Source organism: Phocoena phocoena, chromosome 9 (genome assembly GCF_963924675.1).
Source record: "Phocoena phocoena chromosome 9, mPhoPho1.1, whole genome shotgun sequence".
Taxonomy (NCBI): Eukaryota; Metazoa; Chordata; class Mammalia; order Artiodactyla; family Phocoenidae; genus Phocoena; species Phocoena phocoena.
Window position 1 is genome coordinate 11,349,451 of NC_089227.1, and position 23,118 is coordinate 11,372,568.

The window sequence follows — 23,118 nt, forward strand, 5'->3', positions numbered from 1 at the left end:
GTGAATCAGCTATACGTATACGGATATTCCCTCTTTTTTGGATTTCCTTCCCATTTAGGTCACCACAGAGCATTGGGTAGAGTTCCCTGTGCTATACAGTAGGTTCTCATTAGTTATCTGTTTTATACTTAGTAGTGTATATATGTCAATCCCAATCTCCCAATTCATCCCACCCCCCTCTCAGTGTAATAATTCTATAAACTCAGCCTTTATTCATGGGCCAGAAGAAGCCTCAGGTATTGAGAGCTTCCAAATTTTGGCTATCTAATCATTAACCATGGGGATGCCAGAGGTGCAAATACCACAGCTGGCACTCAGAGCACCATCTTTAAGCAGAAACTTAGCAGAAACTTATTTCCCTCATATGATACCATCTGATACATGCTCACATAGCCGACATCTTTGAGGGCGTGTGTACCATGTATGCCTAGTGGCTAATGTAAGATTGCAGGGCAAAGAGACATCTAAGAAAAATCGGGAATGTTTCGGTACTTGCATTCTTTCCCCCTTAGAAATGGGAAATTCTTTCCCTTTTCTCCCATTTCCTTGCTCATCCGTACAAGGGAATCACTTCACGTCGAGTGCCTTATTATTTTACAATCCTGGGGAAAGAAGCACTTAAATAAACTCTTTGCTTAAAAGCTTTGTGTGTTCCTGCTTCATGGTGCTTTAGCGGCAGTGAGAATTCAGGGTTTAAGGGGCAGGAAAGTGGAGCCTTTCAGGCCTCCCAGTGTGCAATCAACGTGCTGGAATTTCAGTGGATTCCAAAGGCGTAACAATAATAGCATTAAGAACAGACCAGGGCCTTTGATGTTATTGACAATAAAAGGGGTAGAGGGGGCGAAGGGGCCCCTGTCATTTCTGTCATGAGCTTTGAAACTTTTGACCTCTAACCTTTTGTGTCAAAGAGCTCTTTCCATACGGGTGTTAGCAGCCTGCCCAGGTCTCCTGAATTCACTGGAGCGTCCACGTTTCCTTGGTGGGAAAGGACATTCAGCGTCTTGGAAAAGACCCATCGTGGGGCGGTTGTTGCAGAGTGCCCACCATTGTCTGCTCCATCTTAGGGGGATGGCAGGGTGGGATGGGGTGAGGACACCACACGTCCACATGAGGTGACTCCAGCCTGGCGGGAAGCGGGCAGCCTTGCAGGGATAGAAGGTGAACTTCAGAGCTATGATTTAGCTCAGGGTATGCAGGCATCTGCCTGGAGTTGGCTCTGAGCATGGCGTGGCGGGCACCTGGAAGCTGCATGGGGAGGATTTGGAAAGATGGTGGGGCCTTTGGGATGCCCTGGTTTGGCCTGTTAGGTAGATGGAACGGTCCTGCAGTGCCAGACAGGCCCGGTTCACTGCGCCTATTATTTGGCCTCAGTTTCCTTTCTTGTCTTTCCTTCCTCCTTCGCCTTTCTGATAAGAAACATTAATTGAGTTCCTACTGGGTGTGCGGTACAGTGAGCCTCTTCTGCCCTCGAGCCCCAGACAGCCTGGGAGGGAACGCAGATGGTTCTGGTCTGACAGCAGTGCCACGGAAGGGCCTCATCCGCAGGTGGCCTGGCATGGTCCAGGAACACAGTGAGTGCCCCTCCTGTGTGTGGGTTTATCCGCCACAGCTGTGCGTACAGCGTGGGCTTCAGTGTGGGGCAGAGCCTCTGAGTAGGAACACAGGGCCTTCAGCGGGCTTAGCATCAGGGAGAGAGGAGATGTGGGTAAATGGAGTTTGTACAGATGAGCTCATGAGTGTAAAAGGCTTATTTAGCACAGCACCTGACATATATTAAAGTATTCACTAATTGTCCTTATACTCACGATTGTTTTAGTATTATTAATTTCTATTAATGGGGCAAACCTTCGAAGACCTTTAGCTGTTGATGGACAGGAACTAAAATGGGGTGGGTGGTGGAGGAAGAGTCTATAATCTGCTCCTCGACAGCCTCTCGCCTGATTTTGAGCGGAATGAATGTGGACCTCATTCATTATTTAATGGCTACGCAGACTCTGACCAACACACCCTGAAGGTCACGGCTGGTTTTCCAGTGCCTTCAAAATATTTCTCAGGGTGGCCTTGGTTGGGTGGTTTCTCTTTGACTTAGCGGCGTTGTTCTCTGCTGTGGAACTCTGGGGAGAAAGGTAAAGGTGAGCTCTCTGAGGCTCTGAGCCTCAGCCCAGGCAGTTACCATGCAGGAGCCCGGGGTTTGCGTGCCTGAGAGCTCTTCCTGATTCCTGGTTCAGAGCAGGGTTTGAGCATCGAGGTGGGGCTCCACCACGGTGTCTGGGGCTGTACTGGGAGTGCCACCTCTGGGGGTGGAATAGAAAAAGCACCAAATTGCATCACAGGGCTCTGGTTTCTGTGACTGTGGGTACCTCATTTAGCTTTTCTGAGCAGATAATGGAATATTCCCTTCGTAGCCCTCAGGATCGTGTGATAATAGGAAATAAAGAGAAACAAGACTTAGGGGGATAATAATAAAGCCTTGGAGATGATGATTTTAGGGTGGTCAAGAGGATTCCATGAAGAAACGGACATGCGTTTTATGAAATGTAAAGCATTGTATTCCTTTGCTTTTACATTTTGTTACCTGCTTCTGTGAACTTTGCAACATTGAAAAAAAAAACATTTGGAAGCTCTTTTTTGAGTTATTTTAGGCAGGACACAGCTTCTAGATCTCATCATCATTGTTAATTGTTGGTTTACTAGCTAAACCAGGCAACCTCTGAATTCATTGTGTCTCTAAGGCTTCTGTAGTTAGAGCCTTCAGCCATTCTCTGCCTTCACTTCATCAGCGTTAAGAATCCCAAACGTGTTGGGCTTCCCTGGTGGCGCAGTGGTTGAGAGTCTGCCTGCCAATGCAGGGGACACGGGTTCGTATCCCGGTCCGGGAAGATCCCACATGCCGCGGAGCGGCTGGGCCCGTGAGCCACGGCCGCTGGGCCTGCGCGTCCGGAGCCTGTGCTCTGCAACGGGAGACGCCACAACAGTGCGAGGCCTGTGTACTGTAAAATAAAAAAAAAAGAATCCCAAATGTGTATTTTTGAAGCTATGAATTTGGCTTTTAAATTGTGCTATACAAAAAAATGGTCATTCACATAAGAATTTGTCACTGGTAAGAATTTCCATCTTTTAATTTCCATGCTTTCATAAGAAAATACACCATTAGCATAGTTCAAGTAAATGGATTTGTCACTTTTAAATATAGTGACTCCTTATATGTTTTCATGTGACTTCCCTTGGACAGTTTTGCAGTTTCAGTATAATGGCTGTAAACCTTCTCTTATTTCTCTTTGCTGCTTTTCCCTCTGTTTATTTTTTTCTCTGATCTTGGCAGGAAAGCTGGAAACAACAAAATATGATGGCTGCATATATATGGGATCATAGGCAAGGCACATTCCACAGGCTGTGGATGGAAGGGTTTTATTGGTTGGTCAGAAGGCAGATGTGGTCTATTTCTGCCATTGGGAATCCAATGGATGTGATTTTTAGTTGAGAAACTTGCAAAGACTAGTGGATGAAAGAAATTAAAAGGGACCAGGAAGGGGCGAGCTCAACTGTTTGTTCACTACCCAGGATACCTTTGAGGTGGTAAAGGCAGATTTCTTGTTAATTTACTTGCAAAGGGCTATTTATCATTTTCTTGTGGAAACACATAATTATGTTTGTAAAAGGATCATGGCCCGGATGGATTGTGATATGACCAGAGTGTAGTGCTGGGTAGCACTTAGATCTATTTAAAATATTAGATTAATTTAATATATCTGCATGCTTGGCACAGAAGAAATAATAGATTGCTATCTGAAAAGGACTTCCCTGGCGGTCCAGTGGTTAGGACTCTGCACTTCCACTGCAGGGGGCATGGGTTCGAGCCCTGGTCAGGGAACTAAGATCCCACATGCCGTTTGGGGAGGCCAAAAAAAAAAGAGGAGTCAGGAATGTTGGGTGGTTGCCAGAAGTAGAAATTGCTTGGGTTTTATACATAACAGTTTTGTTAATCAGCTTTCCACGTAACTTTGTGTGTTTTACTTAACTTATAAGGAAACTTAAATTTGCAAATGTTAAGTGTTTATTGCCATCATTTGCTAGATTTACAGTCAATCTCATCCATTATCATTTTTATCTTAGAATTTATTTATGATAAATAAAATCACAGGGTAAGTATCCTTTTTCTGAATAATTGTCAAATTGGACACTTCTACTGTAAAGATTTTTTAAGTCACACAAATAGGCATATCGGTATTTCACACATACAGTGTTATCACTCAGAAACTACGTATCCATAAAAAAAAATGGTGTGTGGTTTTTCTGAGTTGTAAACATTTCTGAGAATTACTTTCTTGGGGTATGCTAAGGACAGGGTTTGTCAAACCGTTTTCTGTAGGGCCAAAAGAGATATATTAGGTTTTGTGGGCTACGTGTTTCTCTGTCGCAGCTCTCCAACTGTGTCTCTGCAGTTTGCAGTTTGAAGGCAGCCATATGCAGTATGCAAACGAAATGGCACCTGTATTCCAATAAAACTTTATTTATAAAAACTGCCCAGGGGCTTCCCTGGTGGCGCAGTGGTTAAGAATCCTCCTGCCAATGCAGGGGAAACGGGTTTGAGCCCTGGTCCGGGAAGATCCCACATGCTGCGGAGCAACTAAGCCCATGCACCACAACTACTGAGCCTGCGCTCTGGAGCCTGCGAGACACAACTACTGAGCCCATGCGCCACAACTACTGAGCCTGCGCTCTGGAGCCTGCGAGACACAACTACTGAGCCCATGCACCACAACTACTGAGCCCATGTGCCACAACTACTGAAGCCCGTGCGCCTAGAGCCCGTGCTCCGCAACAAGAGAAGCCACCGCAATGAGAAGCCCGCGCATCGCAACAAAGAGTAGCCCCCGCTCGCTGCAACTAGAGAAAACCCGTGCGCGGCAACAAAGACCGAACGCGGCCAAAAATAAATAAAGTAAATAGATTAATTTAAAAAAAAGAAATTTAAAAACTGCCCAGTGCAGGAGTTTGCCCCCCATACCGTATGCTCCACAAGTTAAACTTCCTGCCGTGGTATAAAGAGACAAAATAATAGATCTTCTTTAATGCAAGGCATCTATCAGATGTCTTGAGTATACTATAACTGCATTTCCTTAAAACTTGCACCGCATTACAGAGGGTCTTATAAACAAGATGCTCTACACTAACGACTCTGGAGATGCTTCCGGCTGCACACAACATGCATGTAGGACTGGAAAGAAGATTCCTGATGCTCCACGAAGCGCTTGCTTCATGGGATGACGCCACCTGGATGTCCAGCAAGCCCACAGCTGCTCCCTTTGGGGTTCCACGCCTTAGATTCTGCTCATAGCAGACCAGCAGGGCCACATACTTGAGACATTCCCGGTCAGGCATCCCGGGGCTGTCCTCAGAGGGGCAGACGAGCCCCTTGCTGGCGCTGTGTTATCCACAGGCATATTCCCATCCACGGTATAATCCTGTCCACAGGCAGGAACACGAGGATGTCTGAATGGGGAGTCAGTCCGGGTGGGGAGTCCGTCCACATGGTGATGTGTTCCTTAGGCCACTGAGCCCTGGAAAAGGTCTTGCAGGTGTCAAGGTAATGATTGGAGACACTCAGCGGGGGGAAGAGGCAGAGATGACACTTGGGTGTCACTCCACCATCTCATCGGAGTGGTGAGGGCCCCTCTTTCCCCCTCTTGAGACCTCTCCTTTGACAGATGCCAGATGATTCCTTTGGTTTTGGCATAGTGGATGTTGCCCACATTGGGTTTTAACATTTCTACTGATGGCAGGCGATTGAGTGAATTGGAGGGGACTGGACATTCCTACAGGCAGGGCTGACCCTAGTGACAAGAAAAATCATCTCTAGTGCAGGTCTAGAGTAAATTCCAAAGTCAGTGAACAGATGTCTTCAGGATTTAAATAAGCCAGGAGAATTTATGCCCTGGGCAGTTTACTCTTGTGGGTCTTCCTGTCCTGTTTCCTGGGCACTTTCAGGCCACTCAAATATCATTAGGTGAATTAACTCCTTCAGGGCACAAAGGGAGCAGCCTTTGATCTCTCTTTTTTAATCTACAACTTTTGTATGTAAATTTCAAACCTTAAAAGACAGGTTCCCAGAATGGCATCCGAGAGATCTCATAGCCTGAGGATATTAAAACTATTTCTTGGGAGAAGGATGGGGCAACTGAAGATAAACCTCCAAGTGTCTTTTCCTGGCTACAGGTTTTATGATCAACCCAGGCTGTTGGGAGACCTAAAAATCAATGCCTCTCATTCCTAATGAGAGGCTCACCGCACAGCCTGACGACAGCCAGTGTGAAATCGAATACTGACAACTATACCCAGCACAAATATTGTTACTATGCATTTCAGTTTAAACATGTGTCAAGCCAGTTACATATTTATGGGGTTTAAAGACTCTTCCACTCGTGCCTAGGATAATAGGCACTCGGCAAATCTCCGCTTAGTCTAAGAGGAATTTGGTCCAATAGTCAAACCTCTTGCGAGTCTGTAATAAATCATCTTTGCAGCCCAAAGCATGGACAGTTGACTGCTTCCCACACTGCTCCCCAGACTTCCCCCACCTGGTAGAGTTTTAATTCCTTCAGTAAAATTGATTCCCCCAGTTCTGCACATTATTCTCCCTGTCTTCCATTTAGCCCGTTAGTTTGCTGACAGCAGAGTACACAGCACTTAGCAGCTGGTTTGTGGAGCCATCAGTCAGGAAATTGTATGATAAATAGGAGGGAGCCGGGTTTAGTGGCACTTCCTTCTGCTTCAGCAGTTTTTGCCCGACTTTGGAAAAGTCATCATGTGGTGTTTTGTCAAGGGCCAGAGCAGGAGATGGCTGCGGTGCGGTGACTTATTACACATACCCCTGAGTTACGATGCTCTGCAGCTGTGCCGCTCGTGTAAATAATAAACCGGGAGGTGGGTAATTATGGCGGCTGCTGGCGACACGGGCCTGTTCTCATCCTGTGGGTTTTCTTGGACAGCTTCTTGGGCTCGTGATGGAATATACTGCGATCTTCCACATAGAAACGACCAGCTGAGATGCAAGGGAAGCACTCCATGTTTGGGGAGTGGCAAGCATTTTCTTCTTTTGAGAGGTGTGTTGGGATTAATGTCATGTGATGCCACATATGTTAAAGGACATGCTTGTCCTGCTTTTTATTCTTCGTTTTTACTGTTAAGCTGTGGTCAAGCGTGTCTTGAATTGGAAGAGGGCTGTTCCATTGCGTTTACCAGAAAGCGGCTTAAGAGGTGTGATTTCCATCGATAACTGACATGAGGTATAATTGCTTGCACAGACTTTATTGGTCCAGGAGACCAATAGTAATTTTAGTTATTTTCAACTAAATCGAGAAGGAAACAAATAGAAATAAAAATGCTTAAACTAAAATCAGATGTCTTTGATGAAATCGGATCATATCCATATTTTTTGGCTCTCTATTTAACCTGATTCCAGAATATGGAATTCATAAATTCCCTTGGGACATAAATAAACACTTCGAGTAAACAGTGCTGCAAGATGCATCACATAATATCATTCAGAATTAACTTTTAAACTCACAAAACACACTCAACAGTGAGAAAGGACTACTAAATGCCCCAGTAATTCCTAACCCTCACCCTAACCCTAACCCTTTTCTCTTAAAGATTTTTTTAATGCTTGGTCATTTTCTCTCTCATTCTGAAAGAAAGAGAGAGGGTGAGAGAGAGTGAGAGAGACGGTGAATTTAAATCTGTTAATTTCTTAAAAATAAAAGGATGGCAATGCCTTTAAATATCTGTAATAGTCTTGTAGTTTTCCTTGGGGTAAAGATTTATACTGCTTGGGTACATGCTTTTGGTTTTATTGGATTATGTGCCTGGTTTTCACCCCCTATGCATATAATCTTTGCAGTGTTATTATAAATACTCATATAAAAAATAATGACTGTTATATCCTGGATATATGAGGCATATATTGAATGTTGAATCAGTTCACACATTTTGAGCCCTTGTGTGTATGAAAAATCTGGATTTTTGCTTCTTCTTAATTCACAGCTGCACCCACATAGAGAAGAGCAGATACAGTTAACACCCACTTATCTGTTGCAGAGAATTTAATCACACAGAACACAGCCAAGAGCCAGGAAGTAAAGAAGTGAAAATATCTCCCAACTCTGACATGGTTGTCACAAAGTCCCTCAAAACGCCACATAGGGCTTCCCCGGTGGCGCAGTGGTTGAGAGTCCGCCTGCCGATGCAGGGGACCATGGGTTCGTGCCCCGGTCCGGGAAGATCCCACATGCCGCGGAGCGGCTGGGCCCGTGAGTCATGGCCACTGAGCCTGTACGTCTGGAGCCTGTGCTCCGCAACGGGAGAGGCCACAACAGTGAGAGGCCCGCGTACTGCAAAAAAAAAAAAAAAACAAAAAAAACCGCCATATAAAATGATGTGTGGGAAAAACCTTAGCAGGTGTGTCAGATGGTATGAATGATTCATTTACACCCAGTTCTAGTAGGTTTATTCCTCCAGGTTCCAAGAGCCCCATGACACGTGTTAAATTTGAAGTCTGCTGGAAGTAACCTTGTTCGAATCAGCAGTGACCACTAACAGGCAAAGAAGAGAAAGAACTATTATTTTTTTTAAAGTTCTTTTGTTTACATTCTAAAAGATGCTTGTTGAAGAAAATTTGGAAAAAAGAGAAATGTATAGGGAGGAAAATGAAAACCACTTGAATTCAACAAACACATGTATAATGGTCACCCCCAGGACTTAAGGAAGTTCACAGTGGGAGGTGCAGTCACACCCTAATCTATGTTTGATACACCCACTCCCCTGCCCCGCGTGGAGGTTCTGTGTCACTTTTTCCATCCATCGCTCAGAGCCTGTTTGCAGGGCGTCATTTGGAATTGCCTTTGCCGCCTACTACACTAGGCAAAATCTTCAGACTTTTAGAAGAAGCTCAAAGCCCTTCTGACACATCAATTCCTGGGAGTGTTTCCTGAGCAGCAGCGGCGTGATGCCGGCTTCCAGGACGACCACGTGTGGAGGGTAGCATTTGCAGCACGAGTTCCGAGTTCCTGTATGTTTGCTGTCTTATCGGGCTCTGAGCCGTGGAGGCTCACCTCCTGATTTTGCACTTCTTTACTGCTTCTTGAAACTTGGGGAAAACTTTAGTATCACTGGTGCTTCTCATGGTAAAATCTGATAAAACTATTTTCAGTTCTTGCAGTGAATTACTATTTAGAAAAAAAAAGTTTATTTTCAGATTTGTCAGCGGTAATCAGGGCGAGTAAATGGAGGTAGAGAACTATTTTAAGTACGTGCATACACAGGAACCCCAAAACAGTGATGGCTGAGAGCGGGAGGGGAGGCTGGTGTGGGTCCCAGGGGAATGCTGGGGCTGCAGGGAAGGACCTTCAGTGTGCGCCAAACCCCCCTCTGTCAGGCCAGGTAGCATTTCTCTGGCCAGCCTATACATTTGCTGCCCCTGTGTTGGGATTCCGGAGGCCTGACCTAGAACAAGATGGAGGGGGAGCATGCATTTAAAAATTTAAAAAGTGTGTGTGGGGCTTCCCTGGTGGCGCAGTGGTTGAGAGTCCGCCTGCTGATGCAGGGGACACGGGTTCGTGCCCCGGTCCGGGAGGATCCCACATGCCGCGGAGCGGCTGGGCCCGTGAGCCATAGCCGCTGAGCCTGCGCGTCCGGAGCCTGTGCTCCGCAACGGGAGAGGCCACAACAGTGAGAGGCCCGCGTACCGCAAAAAAAAAGTGTGTGTGTGTGTGTGTGTGTGTGTGTGTGTGTGTACACATGCCATGGATTCTAGCAGGGACTTCTGTTTTTTTATTTAACATCTCTATTGGAGTATAATTGCTTTACAATGGTGTGTTAGTTTCTGCTTTATAACAAAGTGAATCAGCTCTACATATACACATATCCCCATATCTCCTCCCTCTTGCGTCTCCCTCCCACCCTCCCTGTCCCACCCCTCTAGGTGGTCACAGAGCACCGAGCTGATCTCCATGTGCTATGCGGCTGCTTCCCACTAGCTATCTACCTTACGTTTGGTAGTGTATATATGTCCACGCCACTCTCACTTCGTCCCAGCTTACCCTACCCTCTCCCTGTGTCCTCAAGTCCATTTTCTACATCTGCGTCTTTACTCCTGTCCTAGCAGGGACTTTTGAACACGACTCTTTTCCTTACAAAGCATCATGTGTATGGGAGAAATGAAAGCTAGTAGTGATATTACGTCTTTGCCTGAAACTCTCTTGACAGTGTCATTTTAAAATTAAAAAGTGGGGAATTCCCTGGCGGTCCAGTGGTTAGGACTCTGTGCTTTCACTGCCGAGGGCCCGGGGTTCAATCCCTGGCTGGGGAGCTACGATCCTGCAAGCCGCGTGACGAGGCCAAAAATAAAAATTAAAAATAAAAAAGCGTCTTGGAGTCTGTTCCTCTTGGCTTTGTGGCGGCCCTTGCCCTCTGGCCGGCCTCTTGCAGGGTACAAGCACGTGTTGTTTCTCTTTCTTGCTTTCCTGCTTGCGTCCAAATTGCATTCAGAGGCTTTACTGCCTCAGGTGCTGGTATTAGTATCTGCTTGGTTCTGAACTGTAAAGAATTCTTCCACAAATTCTTCAGGTAGATTCGGCATCAGCTGTGAAGACAGTGTTAGCAGTGTGGTTTCATGGATTGGCATTCCATTTCAGAGTGTTCCATTTATACAGGCTGTACTTTCTTTCTTTTTCAGACCCTCCTCATCTCTTTCCTGCATTCCATCCTCCCGTACCAATCGATGCAAGACACCATGAGGGCCGTTACCATTACGATCCGTCTCCGATCCCTCCATTGCATGTGTAAGTATTACAACTTTACCCGTCAAAGAAACAGCACAAAATACTGGCTTTCACCATCTCAGGATTTTTGTTACCAGCACAGCTACTGGTCTTTGAAGAGGTGATAGAAGTCTAAGATTTACTTTTGAAATACAGCAAGCCTGTATGTTCCTGGACTCACTGAAGCAAATGCCCGCTGCTTCCTGAAGAATGCCTGTCACACTAGGTGGTTGGCAGGTATTTCTTATATAGTTTTGCTGACATGTGTTCCGTGGGCTGTAAATACTAAATTAAAAAATTGGGCCTAATGGAAGGTTACCACTCAGGATGTGTATTTGGTCGAGAGCGGGTGTGAAGTTTTTCATGCTCCAATTTCTGTTACGGGAAGATCCTGTTCCAGGGATGAGGATGCATCGTAATGAAATGTTCATGGTAAATTTTCATAGCCCCTGTGGTGTGTACACCAACGGTCACTTGATTGATGGGAACGTCACCCAAACAAAATGGCAAATGTGATTGAGCACATAGTTTACACAAAGATAAAAGGAGAGAATGGGGGTGATAACATACATAAGAAAAGGAAGAAGAAAAGCCAGATATCATATATGAGGCTAAAAAAAATGATACAAATGAACTTATTTACAAAACAGAAACAGACCTAGGAAACAAACTTATGCTTACCAAAGGGGAAAGGTGCAGGGGAGGGATAAATTGGGAGTTTGGGATTGACATATACACGCTCCTATATTTAAAATAGATAACCAACAAGGACCTACTGTATAGCACAGAGAACTCCGCTCAATATTCTGTAATAACCTAAATGGGAAAAGAATTTGAAAAAGAATAGGTACATGTATACGTATAACTGAATCACTTTGCTGTACTCCTGAAACTAACACAACGTTGTTAATTAATTAGACTCCAATATAAAATAAAAATTAAAAAAGAAAAAAAGGAAGAAGAAAATATCCTGGAAATTAATGTGATCTTACTCAGGTTAGGGGGGAAAGATGATCAGGTAGTCAGGATAGCCCTCACCTAAACTAAAATGGTCTTCGTTTGCAGTATTGTCCAGAAAACTGATATATACTATTAACAAGGGAAGTCAATCTTTGGGAGCCGCTGACCCTTATGAATGGCCTTGATTTTATCTTTAGTCATATCTGGTAATCACCCTTCATTCTGAGACAGTAAAGTTAGAAAAGCCCAAATAATACTTTGAAGAATACTGCTAGTTATTTGGATGGTAGATTGCATCTCCATGGCTCTTAGTTACAGCTGCGTAATTACATATACGCCAAAGAAAAATGAAGTTGTTTTAAAACAAGTCCTCCTCTGTGAACAGAATTAATTGATATTAACAACCCTAACTATATACCCAAGTACACATATAATATTTTATCCACAGTTTTTTTGATCTATCTCCCATTACTGAATTGTAATTTCAGAGCAGATTTGCCTGGAGGTAAGTCATAAATCTGTGTTCAGATTTCTATAAGCATTAATGGAGAAGTGGATATTTAGGGAGAGAGAATGCAGAAACTTGTGACTTTATTCTTCAACTTTTCACTAGAACACAAGTAAGTATTTACAGGCTTCTAAACTCTGCTAAAAATACACTCAAATAAAACCAAGACGCCAATTGAAAGCCCCCTAATACAAAGGGAAGGAAATAATAATTTCAGGCTGAAACCTGCTACGGAATTCATCCTGTTCTACCAAAGTTCTGCAATACAGTTGGGACCACAAGGGTCTCAGACGAGGATCTGCCCTGTGGTACAGAGGCAGCAAGGGCCCACCGGGCCTGGGAGATGCAGATGATTTCTCCCAGACTCCAGTCTCTGAAGTGCTGAAGTAATTTAAATCAGATTTTCTATGGGATTTCAGAGTGCTTCACTCTTAAAAAATTATAGAGAAATTGCAAAAAGTGAATTTATATGATAGAATAAACTAGTTCCTCTGCGTTCATTATGGTTTGCCTTGTAATTAAATTCAAATATGAATTTATCAGTAAAAATCGCAAGTCTTGGTTCTTTGGCAGAATGTAAGAACAGCAGTCCCTCGTATAGATCACACTGTATGTTCTAGGCCCTAATGGCTGTATCTAAAGAATTAGCTCGCTAGAGATAAAAACACCACAGGATAAGGCAGGTCAAGTTTGGAGAATCCTAGGGGAGAGGGCTGCATTTTCTACCAGACTGCTGAGCAGGGATTTTTATAGATTTTGATATAGTCAACCCTTTGTGTCTTCCGGTTCTGCATCTGAGGGTTCAACCAACCTTGGATTGAAAATATTGGAGAAGAAAATTCCAGAAAGTTCCAAAAAGCAGAACTCGAATTTGCAGCACACTGGCAACTATTTTCAGAGCATTTCCGTTGTATTAGGTATTATAAGTAATCTGGAGGTGATTTAAAGTATCCAGGAGGATGTTCATAGGTTATATGCAAACACTATGCCATTTAATATAAGGGATTCGAGGATCCACGGATTTTGGTATCCGTGAGGGTTGTGGAACCAATGCCCTTCAGTTACCGAGGGATGGTCGTCCTTCCTGCTTTTTCAGCCAAGCTTTAGGATAATTTTGCAGCAATTGACTAAATTGTTCTCTAGCTGCCTAAATGTTTAGTTACCAAAGGTTCATGATGTACGGCTTGTAGATAGTCCTGAGCCTCCCAACACACGCTCTGGAGGTGCTAGGGGAGTGTCATGGCTGGGCACAGAGCGTGCTGAGCACGTGCTCTGTGGTTTCCTGGGACTGCTCGGCCTAGCGGGGTCCTGGGTGGAGACACTGAGCTTTTGAAGTAGGCTCTGGGAAGCTAGGGTCAGTCTCACCTCTGTGCCTTATAATGTGACATTCTGTCTGTGTTACCCTCAGTGGTCTTCCCTCCCTGCATGGCAAACACTGGTCAAACTCCTCACCCTCGAGGCCTAATTCAAAATCACCTCTGCTGGCTGTCCCGGAGGCTGTTCCTCAGAGAACCTTGTGTGCCTTTATCACAGCCGAATCCTCTTGCCTGGGTCAGTTATTGTTTAGCGGTCACTGCCCCTGCTAGATTTGCAGGCATTGCCTAACCCTCAGCCAGGCACTTAGTAAAGCATGCTCAGTAGACCTTCAAGGTCATTTTAGGCGTGGAGGGTAATCTAGGCAAATATAGCTTGGTTACTAAAATCTTAAAAGTGCATCTTTGCCAAGGGGCTAAAGCAGTAGCCTGGAAAAATAAAATGATTTTGTCTAGAAGTTGAATTCCAAAATGCTTGTTTTATACTTAGCTTCTAGAAAATGAGATCAAGTGAGCTTACGGAGTTTTTAGAATACATATTTTTAATTATAAGTAGACAACATTTGGGGATATTCTCATTGTTTCGTACACATGATTGTTCTTCTGGTGCCGACTTCAAAAATTAAATTGTAAGTCTCTTGAAACAGGATGTGTGTTGATGATGGAAGTGCCAACAGGTCTCTGTTCAGAAGGATGGCAGACACTGCGATAATTATGCTATCGTATCCTATCATTAATGATTCTATTGAAAGAGGTTTGTAAATTGCTCCTCTTTTTAGATAAACCAGCCTGTATTAAGGCGTCAATGATATGGCGCAGAATTAAATTAGAATCTCAGAAAATGAAATATGCTCTGTATTAGCTGTTTGACACTTAATTTGCCTCTGAATGAGTACAGGAAATCACAAATTAACCTGCCTTTGTTTTTCCAACCGTGGCTTATTAGGTGTTAGAACAACTGCAGTTACAGCCTAACAGTAACCACCAAGCCTTATAAATATGTACGGAAATGCGTCAGTTTGTGTTAAAGAGCCCAGTTTGTTAAATGGAATGCCTTTAGCTTACCCGATTTACTCTCACAGTATTCTCCAGAGTTTATGGTTAGGCAGTGTAGACAGAGTAGAGACATTTAAATCGTTACAAATACAGTACTGGAAATAATGTTAGAATATGTTAGTATTTCCTTTCTTAACTCGAAATCATGAATTCAGATGTGGGATTTCTAAGGGGGACGTGGAATGTCAGTATCATCTTTCCCTGAATTGTCATGTAAAGGTTGTCAGAAAAATGTTTGATTCCTGCACTATGTTTATTTAATTCAAGTAGTTTGAAAATTAAGAAACACTGGATATGGGGAATTTTCCCTTTTCTTCTGAAAGTTATTCTCCACGGAATTCACCAGAACTTATGTTCAACAGCTAATTGGAGTGTCTTGTTCTCTCTCAAATCATTTGCTTTGACCACAGAGTCCATGTTTTATTAAGCCATGTAGAAAAAAGTACAATGTTTGAGAAAAATATCAATGAGTATATTTTATTATGTTGCTGGGATCATTTGGAGAGTTAATGATAGAACCTGAATCTGTAGCCACATGGTCAAGGCAGAAATTTCATGTGGTTATTTCTACTTCTTGGTCTTCTCTCTGCTTCCTGCTCTGCATTGTTTCCATCAGGGCTGTGGGGTTGCATAACTCCAGGAGCTATCATTGTAACCTACGGAAATTGATGATGTTCTGTAGGCTAAGGATTACTACTTGTTTTAAAATTCCACTTGGAGACGCAGACGTAGAGAATGGACTTGAGGACACGGGGAGGGGGAAGGGTAAGCTGGGATGAAGTGAGAGAGTGGCATGGACATATACACTACCAAATGTAAAATAGCTAGCTAGTGGGAAGCAGCAGCATAGCACAGGGAGATCAGCTCTGTGCTTTGTGACCACCTAGAGGGGTGGGATAGGGAGGGTGGGATAGGCACGAGGGAGGAGATATGGGGATGTATGTATTCACAAGAGGGAGGAGATATGGGGATGTACGTATACGTATAGCTGATTCACCTTGTTATAAAGCAGAAACTCACAATTGTAAAGCAATTATACTTCAATAAAGGTGTTGAAAAAAAATAAATTTAAAAAATAAATTCTACTTGGAAATTTAGACAATGGGAATATTACATCCCTCTCCCCTAGAAACAGTTGTATTTTCAAGTGAGTACTTTCTCGTTAATGAAGAAAGCGCTCTTTCTCTTGCATTTTGAGTGTGTGCTTTTTTTTCTTTGCTTTAGTGTTAGAATGCATTTAAGCACGCTTACTTTTGAAAGTAATTTTTTGGTTTGTTTTGTTTTGTCTTTTGGCCACACTGCACGACGTGCAGGATCTTATTTCCCTGACCAGGGATCGAACCCGTGCCCCCATGCAGTGGAAGCAGAGAGTCTTAACCACTGGACCGCCAGGAAAGTCCCCAAAATATCGATCTTTTACATACAGGTTTTTTGAGCCCAAGTTTCCTCATTTATGGACCAATATGAATTTCGGACTGTCCGTTTGCTTCTGCTGAGCTTGGCAATTCATTTTTAAAAGCAGGATCAGCCTCAGTTACTAATTGATTACAATAATTCGAGCCCCACAGATCTTGACAGTGGAGCTGAGAGCTACCCTCGTCTCGTGCTATGGATGCGAGCAGCGCTGCATCCCAAGCCAGCACTCTGACAGTCTGTCGCACTTCACCATTCACTTAACTAATTCATTTTACAAAATCAGCTTCATCTCTTCTCTCCTGGGGGAAATGAGTACTCATGTTCTCTTCTACTCGGCAGCTCTTTCTTCTCTGAGTTGCGTCAACGTGCCTCTTTCCAAGGCTGCCTGACTCACTGGAATTATTTCACCGAAGTATGAAGAGCTGCTTCTCCCACTAAAAGTGGTCCACTTCCTGGCCCCTGGGGAGGGGACAGGACACGGTAGATCATTAATATGAGCTGGGAGAGAGAGGGATTTGGAAATAAATGAGGCTCCCCCCGCCGCCACCATGGTTATGACTGCCTTTTAGGGTTCCGAGCGGGGAGACCAGTAGCAAGTTTGGAGTAAGAATAAATACATTTCTTTCCAGACAGAGGAAGCTCTAGGAAAAGATAGAGTATTATGGTAAAAGCTTAGAGAAAGAAAGTGGAAGTGGATGACCAGAACTACTACTCAGTTTCCCTCCGTCCTCTCCTCCCTCCCTGGATTCAGCACCTTGTGTGGGTTGCTTAGTGGGAATTCATCTAATAATCATTCAAAAGCAGCCTTCAACCTAGCCATCTACATAAAACTTGGTGATGGGCTCATAATACGTAATAGTGATTTCATTATTTTTATTCACAGGGAAAGCCTCCAGTAAAAATGTAGAGATTGAGCAAAACCTTGTATTTGTATTTGGGGGCATAACTTGTTTGGAATATTTTAACAGTACAATTTAAAATGAACACAGGCAAGTCCTTTTCCCCCGTGTTTGTGCTCTACCGTAAACGTTATTGAGACTGATAAAGTGTGATGACATATCAGATTTCGGGCATACCTTGTTTTATTGTGCTTTGCAGATATTTAATTTTTTTACACATTGGAGGTTGCTGGAAACCCTGTACTGAGCAAGTCTATGGATACATCTTTCCAACGGCATTCGCTCACTGATAGTTAGCATTTTTTAGCAATAAAATATTTTTTAATGAAGCCATGCACATTGGCTTTCTCTTAGACATAATGCTATTGCACACGTAATAGACTGCATTATACTGTAAACATAACTTTTATGTGCACTAGGAAACCAAAAATTCATGTGATGTGCTTTATTTCCTTTATTATGATTATTATTTCCTTTATTATGATCTGGAACCCATAATATCTCCCAGGTAGGCCTATACATCAAATACTGTAGCTAACATTTTGTAAGACTCACCTCCACCCTCCAAAATAAGAAAAGAAAAAAGAAGAGAAAAGAGAAGAAAAGAAAATGAACTAGGTTACAGTCACATCTCTTGGGGGCAAAGACCACCTGTGTATGTTTTTGCATTTGCTAGGCTGAGCCCCTGCCTTTGCAGAGTGCCTCCTGGATAAATATTGTTTTCCATGGTGATAATGGGCTCTCCTTTTTCAGGCCAGTGCAGGATGACTGCCATCCTCTTTCTTTTGTTTTTCTTGGTTTACTTTGGTAGCGTGTGTCACCTCATGCCAACAAAGCTAGCACACTGAGGACTCAAAATCAAAAGCTCGATTCCTTCTGAAGATGATGTTAATATAAACACCTACTGCAGTGTCAGATGCTCTCCACTGCCAAGTGAATTCCCCGATATTAAATTAGTTACTGGTTGTGAAGGTCTGAGGTCACCTTATGTGACTAGGTACCATTGAACTTAATAGCTGCTTCTCAGGCCCCTCACGTGGAAATACAATTAATGAAATTAGCAATCTTTAATTGATAATGTAATATGAATACCAAAATTCCAAATATAAGGGGGAAAAAGAAATGACAGGACCATTCACATAAAAAATATAATAATGGCCACAACTGACATTTTTGACTACTTACTGTGGGCGCAACTTTAGAAACTTTACAAAACTATCTCACGTAGTACTTAGAATATTCAGCCTTAGGATGGAGTTGTTATCACTAGCCTCCTTTCCAAGATGTGGAAACCTTGACACAGAGAAGTTAATGGTTGTGCCATTATTTAAACCTAGACATCAAACACAACACTCCTTGCACTTGACTTTCATCCTCTGCTCGTGAAAACGAACACTGGGGCCTTTGGTGCTCTAGTTTATACTTACTGGATGAGCCCAAATAGTTCTAACAATACCTGATAGGAAATTTTCAGTGTCACTGGCTGTCATCGTCTTCTGCAGAATTCTGAGATAGGAACGTGGCAGTGAGGAGAAGAGCTGGAAGAAGCCTTGTCTGTAGCAAAACAAAACAAAATTAGATACACATCAAGGTTTGCTACTGTAGAACTTGTAACCCCCAATAGCTGGACATTTATATATCCAGCTACATGGAGTATTGGGTGAATTGTGATTCATCCACTTGGTAGAATATTGGGAAAAAAAGTAGCATTTGAGAAGACCATATGAAAACGTGGATAAATAATGGTCAGTGATTACAGCTGTGTACCCTATAAAATGTAAGCCAGGTTGGATGAGATCGTAACATGTATCTGCCTGGAACCTTCTTCCCTAAGATGTCCATGGCTTGCTCCCTTACTTCATACATTTCCCTGCACAGGCATCTCCTCATCAGAGAGGTCTTCAATGAAGAACCATCTGATGAACAGGGGTTGACAGACTATGGCCTGTGAGCCTAATTCGGCCCATGGCTTGTCTTATTGGAATCTAGTGACTGCCGCTTATTTACTATTGTCTATGGCAGCTTTGGCAATCAAGGGCAGAGATGAGCAGCTGAGATAAAGGACATGGCCTGCAAAGTTGAAAATACAAAATTTCCCAAGGCCTGATCTAAAATAACACCCCCTTTCTAGCCTCACTACCCCCTTTCTCTGCCTAATTTTTCTTTTTTTTGTAAGTGATGCCATGCACCGTATTTTCGACTTTCAGGCTTTCCCACTGCTATTCCCAACATTTCTTGTTGCATATCGTATCAATTCACAAAAAAGAAAATAAGTCTTATTGTTTGGGTATCATTTCTTATGATCAACTGAAAAAATGTAGTCTGCCTCATTTTCAAGCACTACCGTAGACCACCTACATCCACAGTTCCCAGTCTAAGGATGAAAATATTGGTGAATTTCAATTCCTAAACTTTAAAAATTTTGATGAGCTGGCGGTATCCGTGCGGATGAACCCACCCACACTTTACTTTGCATTAAGAAATGAACATGAGGAAAATAAATGGTACTCCAAGGGCATACTGCTTTTTTCTGTTTTGCAATATTCCTTTCTTTTAAAAATTTTTTTTGAAGTACAGTTGATGTACAGTGTGTTAATTTCTGCTGGACAGCAAAGTGGTTCAGTTGTACATATATATGCATTCTTTTTCATATTCTTTTCTATTATGGTTTATCTCAGGATATTGAATATAGTTCCCTGTGCTCTACAGCAGGACCTTGTTGTTTATCCATCCTATGTAGAATAGTTTTGTCTTACAGTATTTCTAATGACTGAAATATTGAATTCGGTCATTGGTTACAGAGAAAGCAGGCCCTAATTATAGTGCATATTCAGAGAGTCTGAGAGCCAGCTTCTTGGATAAATTCCTGTGTTCTTTGTGCTGGGCTCAGCAGTCCGGCCGGGAGCAGATATTGACTGAAGGTATTCACGGCCGCTGAACCAGAAGCTACCAGCTCTATAGAGCCTGCCGTCCAGCCTGTTGCAGGGGCCTGGGGGGCACTGGACTGTAACAGACTTTTTTCTTTGTGTACAATGCTTCCACTCATGTTAAGCCTGGCTTCAAAGAAAACAGAAATTTACTGCCATCGTTGTATTTAGTTTTCAAAGTACGCATTGGAGAAAATGGAACTTTCACAGAATTTGTCCCAACGGGAAGGCACTTTCCGGTTAGTTTTTAGGTGATACATACCACCCAAACCCAAGCTGCCTGCAGCTCTTCCTCTGTGGCCATCCCTCCCTCACTTAGGTAACAGAACCTGCTTTTTCCAAACCTAAACAAAGACATGCCATTTCCTATAGCCGCTCAGCAGGCTGAGTTCGTTTCAGACCCTTCCCCAGGGGAACAAAGGCTGGGGACACAGGGCTGCCTGTCACTCATTTCTTTTTGTTATTACTGCATCCCCACCCCTGCCCCCAGTGAAATTCATACAGGAAAAAAAAAAAAAAATACAGTGTTCGCAGATTTGTTTCCAGGAACCTGCCTGCTAACTTTTTGAATCCTAAGTAACAAATTGGCTAGATTTTTGCATCTTTGGTGATCCCGAGCCAGCTAAGCATACTAAAAGGAAAGAGCAAGAGGAAAGTCTGTTTTCAAACTCATCCTCTGAGTCCAAGGGTAGTGATGTGTTGCAGAACATGCATTAGATAACAGTATTGAAAATAAATTTGAAATAAATATATGGACCATTTTTAGTTCCGATGTGATCTTTGTAAGAGGCATATCGGAACAGTAATGGGCATATCGCGACACTGCAGTAAAAATTAACCAGTTAAATGGTGCATTGGTCCCATGTTTACCTCCTGCTTTAACCCAGCGGAACTGGTGACACTATATCAATGTTTGTAACACTGGTGTTGATAAACGTCAAGTGTAATGAGAGATCTATACCCTTCACCTCCATCTCTCCTCTCCCGCTGTCTCTGTTTGTCTCCCTGTTTCTCTCTCTCCCTCCCTCCACACAGCCAGGGAAATTGAACTCAGAAGGGTAGGAAGTGGTAGGAACTGCTTTAGGGCATGAGAGTACAGTCCTCCCTTTGTATCCGTGGGGAATTGGTTCCAGGACCCCCACTGGATACCAAAGTCTAAGGATGCTCAAGCCCCTTACATAAAACGATATGGTATTAGCATATAACCTATGCACATCCTCCCATAAACTTCAAATCATCTCTGGATTACTTACAATACCTAATACGGTGTAAGTGTTAACATACATAGTAAGTGTTAACATACATAGTTGCCAGCATGCTGCAGTTTCCAAGTTTTGCTTTCTGGAACTTTCCAGAAATTTTTTTTCCCCAAATATTTTCTATCCATGGTTGGTTGAAACCCATGGATGTGAAACCCCAGATACAGAGGGCTGACTGTACATTTCCAGTAAAGAAAAAAAATAAGGATCTCTAATCCAAAGCTATAGATTTTCTAACATTCAACCACTAATATTCTGGGTAATGAGAACATCCCACATGTTTATGAGTTATAGATATTTAAAACTTTCTTATCCAACTACAGAGAGATTATAATTTCATTAAAAATTTTGCCATTGGGACTGTCATAGGGAATAGGAACTTAGCCTCCATCTGAAAATCTAATTCATTAATACTAAAATGAATGAGCGGCAGGCGGTTGAAGGCATTCTTTTACAAGTTCACCTGTGAGGGTCCCTCTGCACTGGTTGCTAGTGGGTACCTGTGAATAGTTCCTAAGGAACCTGACACCGCCCACCCGCCCCCCCAGGCCCCAGTCATTCCTAAGTAGTAAGAGCTTCTGCCTGAGGGAGTTATATTAACTCAGTGCATTAAGTAATTCCCAGGGCTTGACAAGGTTCATGTGTGTCTTCTACTACCTAGAATGAGTTTAGCACTAACTAGAGAATCACCATCTTCCAAATACATTCAAATAGTATTCAAATATTGCCAAGTTCACCAGAAGTGAACAGTATCTTTATTATGTAAGGTGGGAAAAGGGATGTACTGACGGTTAAATGACCTGCCAAATGATTTGCAAAACAAATCACCAAACTCTGTTGCTTGAATATGATTTACATTTTGAAGACAGCGTTCAAAGAAAGCATTCCTAGCTTCCTAAAATGCTTCTTGCCTCTATTCAAAGAGATCTCTGACGCCCCCATGGAACAAAATCCCCATCTTCCTAGCATACATGGTTTTCAACATAAACTGTACACACCCTTGAAAGTTTTCAGAAACAGATTCAAAGGTTAAAGCAGGAAAAAAGGCAATCAGACTTCTAAAGAGGTCTCTGATTTTTAAAGGTTTTTCCTACTGTATTTGCCTGGGATATAACACATGAAAATTAGGATTATATGAGATTGTGTTAATATTAACATTTTTGGTTTCTTTAACGTAAGCGTTTTCTGTTATTTCACTATGCACACACACACACATATGTATACTCATATACATATATATACACACACTATATATATATATACACACTCACATACATATATAAACACACATATACACCCCAACACACACATATATATATTCATATACATATATACACACACTATATATATATATATACACACACTCACATACATGTATAAACACAGACACACATATACACCCCAACACACACACATATATATTCATATACATATATACACACACTATATATATATATATATATACACACACTCACATACATGTATAAACACAGACACACATATACACCCCCAAAACACACAGATATATATTTATATACACACACTATATATATATATATATATATACACACACTCACATACATGTATAAACACAGACACACATATACACCCCCAAAACACACAGATATATATATATTCATATACATATATTCACACACTATATATCTATTTACACGCTCACATACACATATAAGCACACACACATATATATTCATATGCATATATACACACACACACTATATATATTTACATGCTCACATACACATATAAGCACACATACACACATACACGGTGCTGACATCTGTCCATTTTTCTCGTGGTCATGTCAGCCTGTCCTGGAGCTTAGCTGATAAAAGACTGCATGATCTCTTCTTCATGGAAGTAGTCAAGAGGAGAAAAGAAAGTCAGCCTGAAGTATTTTAATCTCGTTTTAATGATCAAAATCTGGTCACTCAGACTTTGG

The 23,118-nt window shown here is 42.6% G+C and overlaps 1 protein-coding gene across 1 annotated transcript in view; it reads left to right on the forward strand.

Annotated features, from left to right (window-relative positions):
• GLI3 (GLI family zinc finger 3) overlaps positions 1-23,118 on the forward strand; it is a 281,368-nt gene that overhangs the window by 153,588 nt on the left and 104,662 nt on the right. Inside the window, exon 4 of the mRNA XM_065883363.1 lies at positions 10,733-10,838. Within this exon, the coding sequence (XP_065739435.1) occupies positions 10,733-10,838 (106 nt within the window). The remainder of the gene's footprint in view (positions 1-10,732; positions 10,839-23,118) is intronic.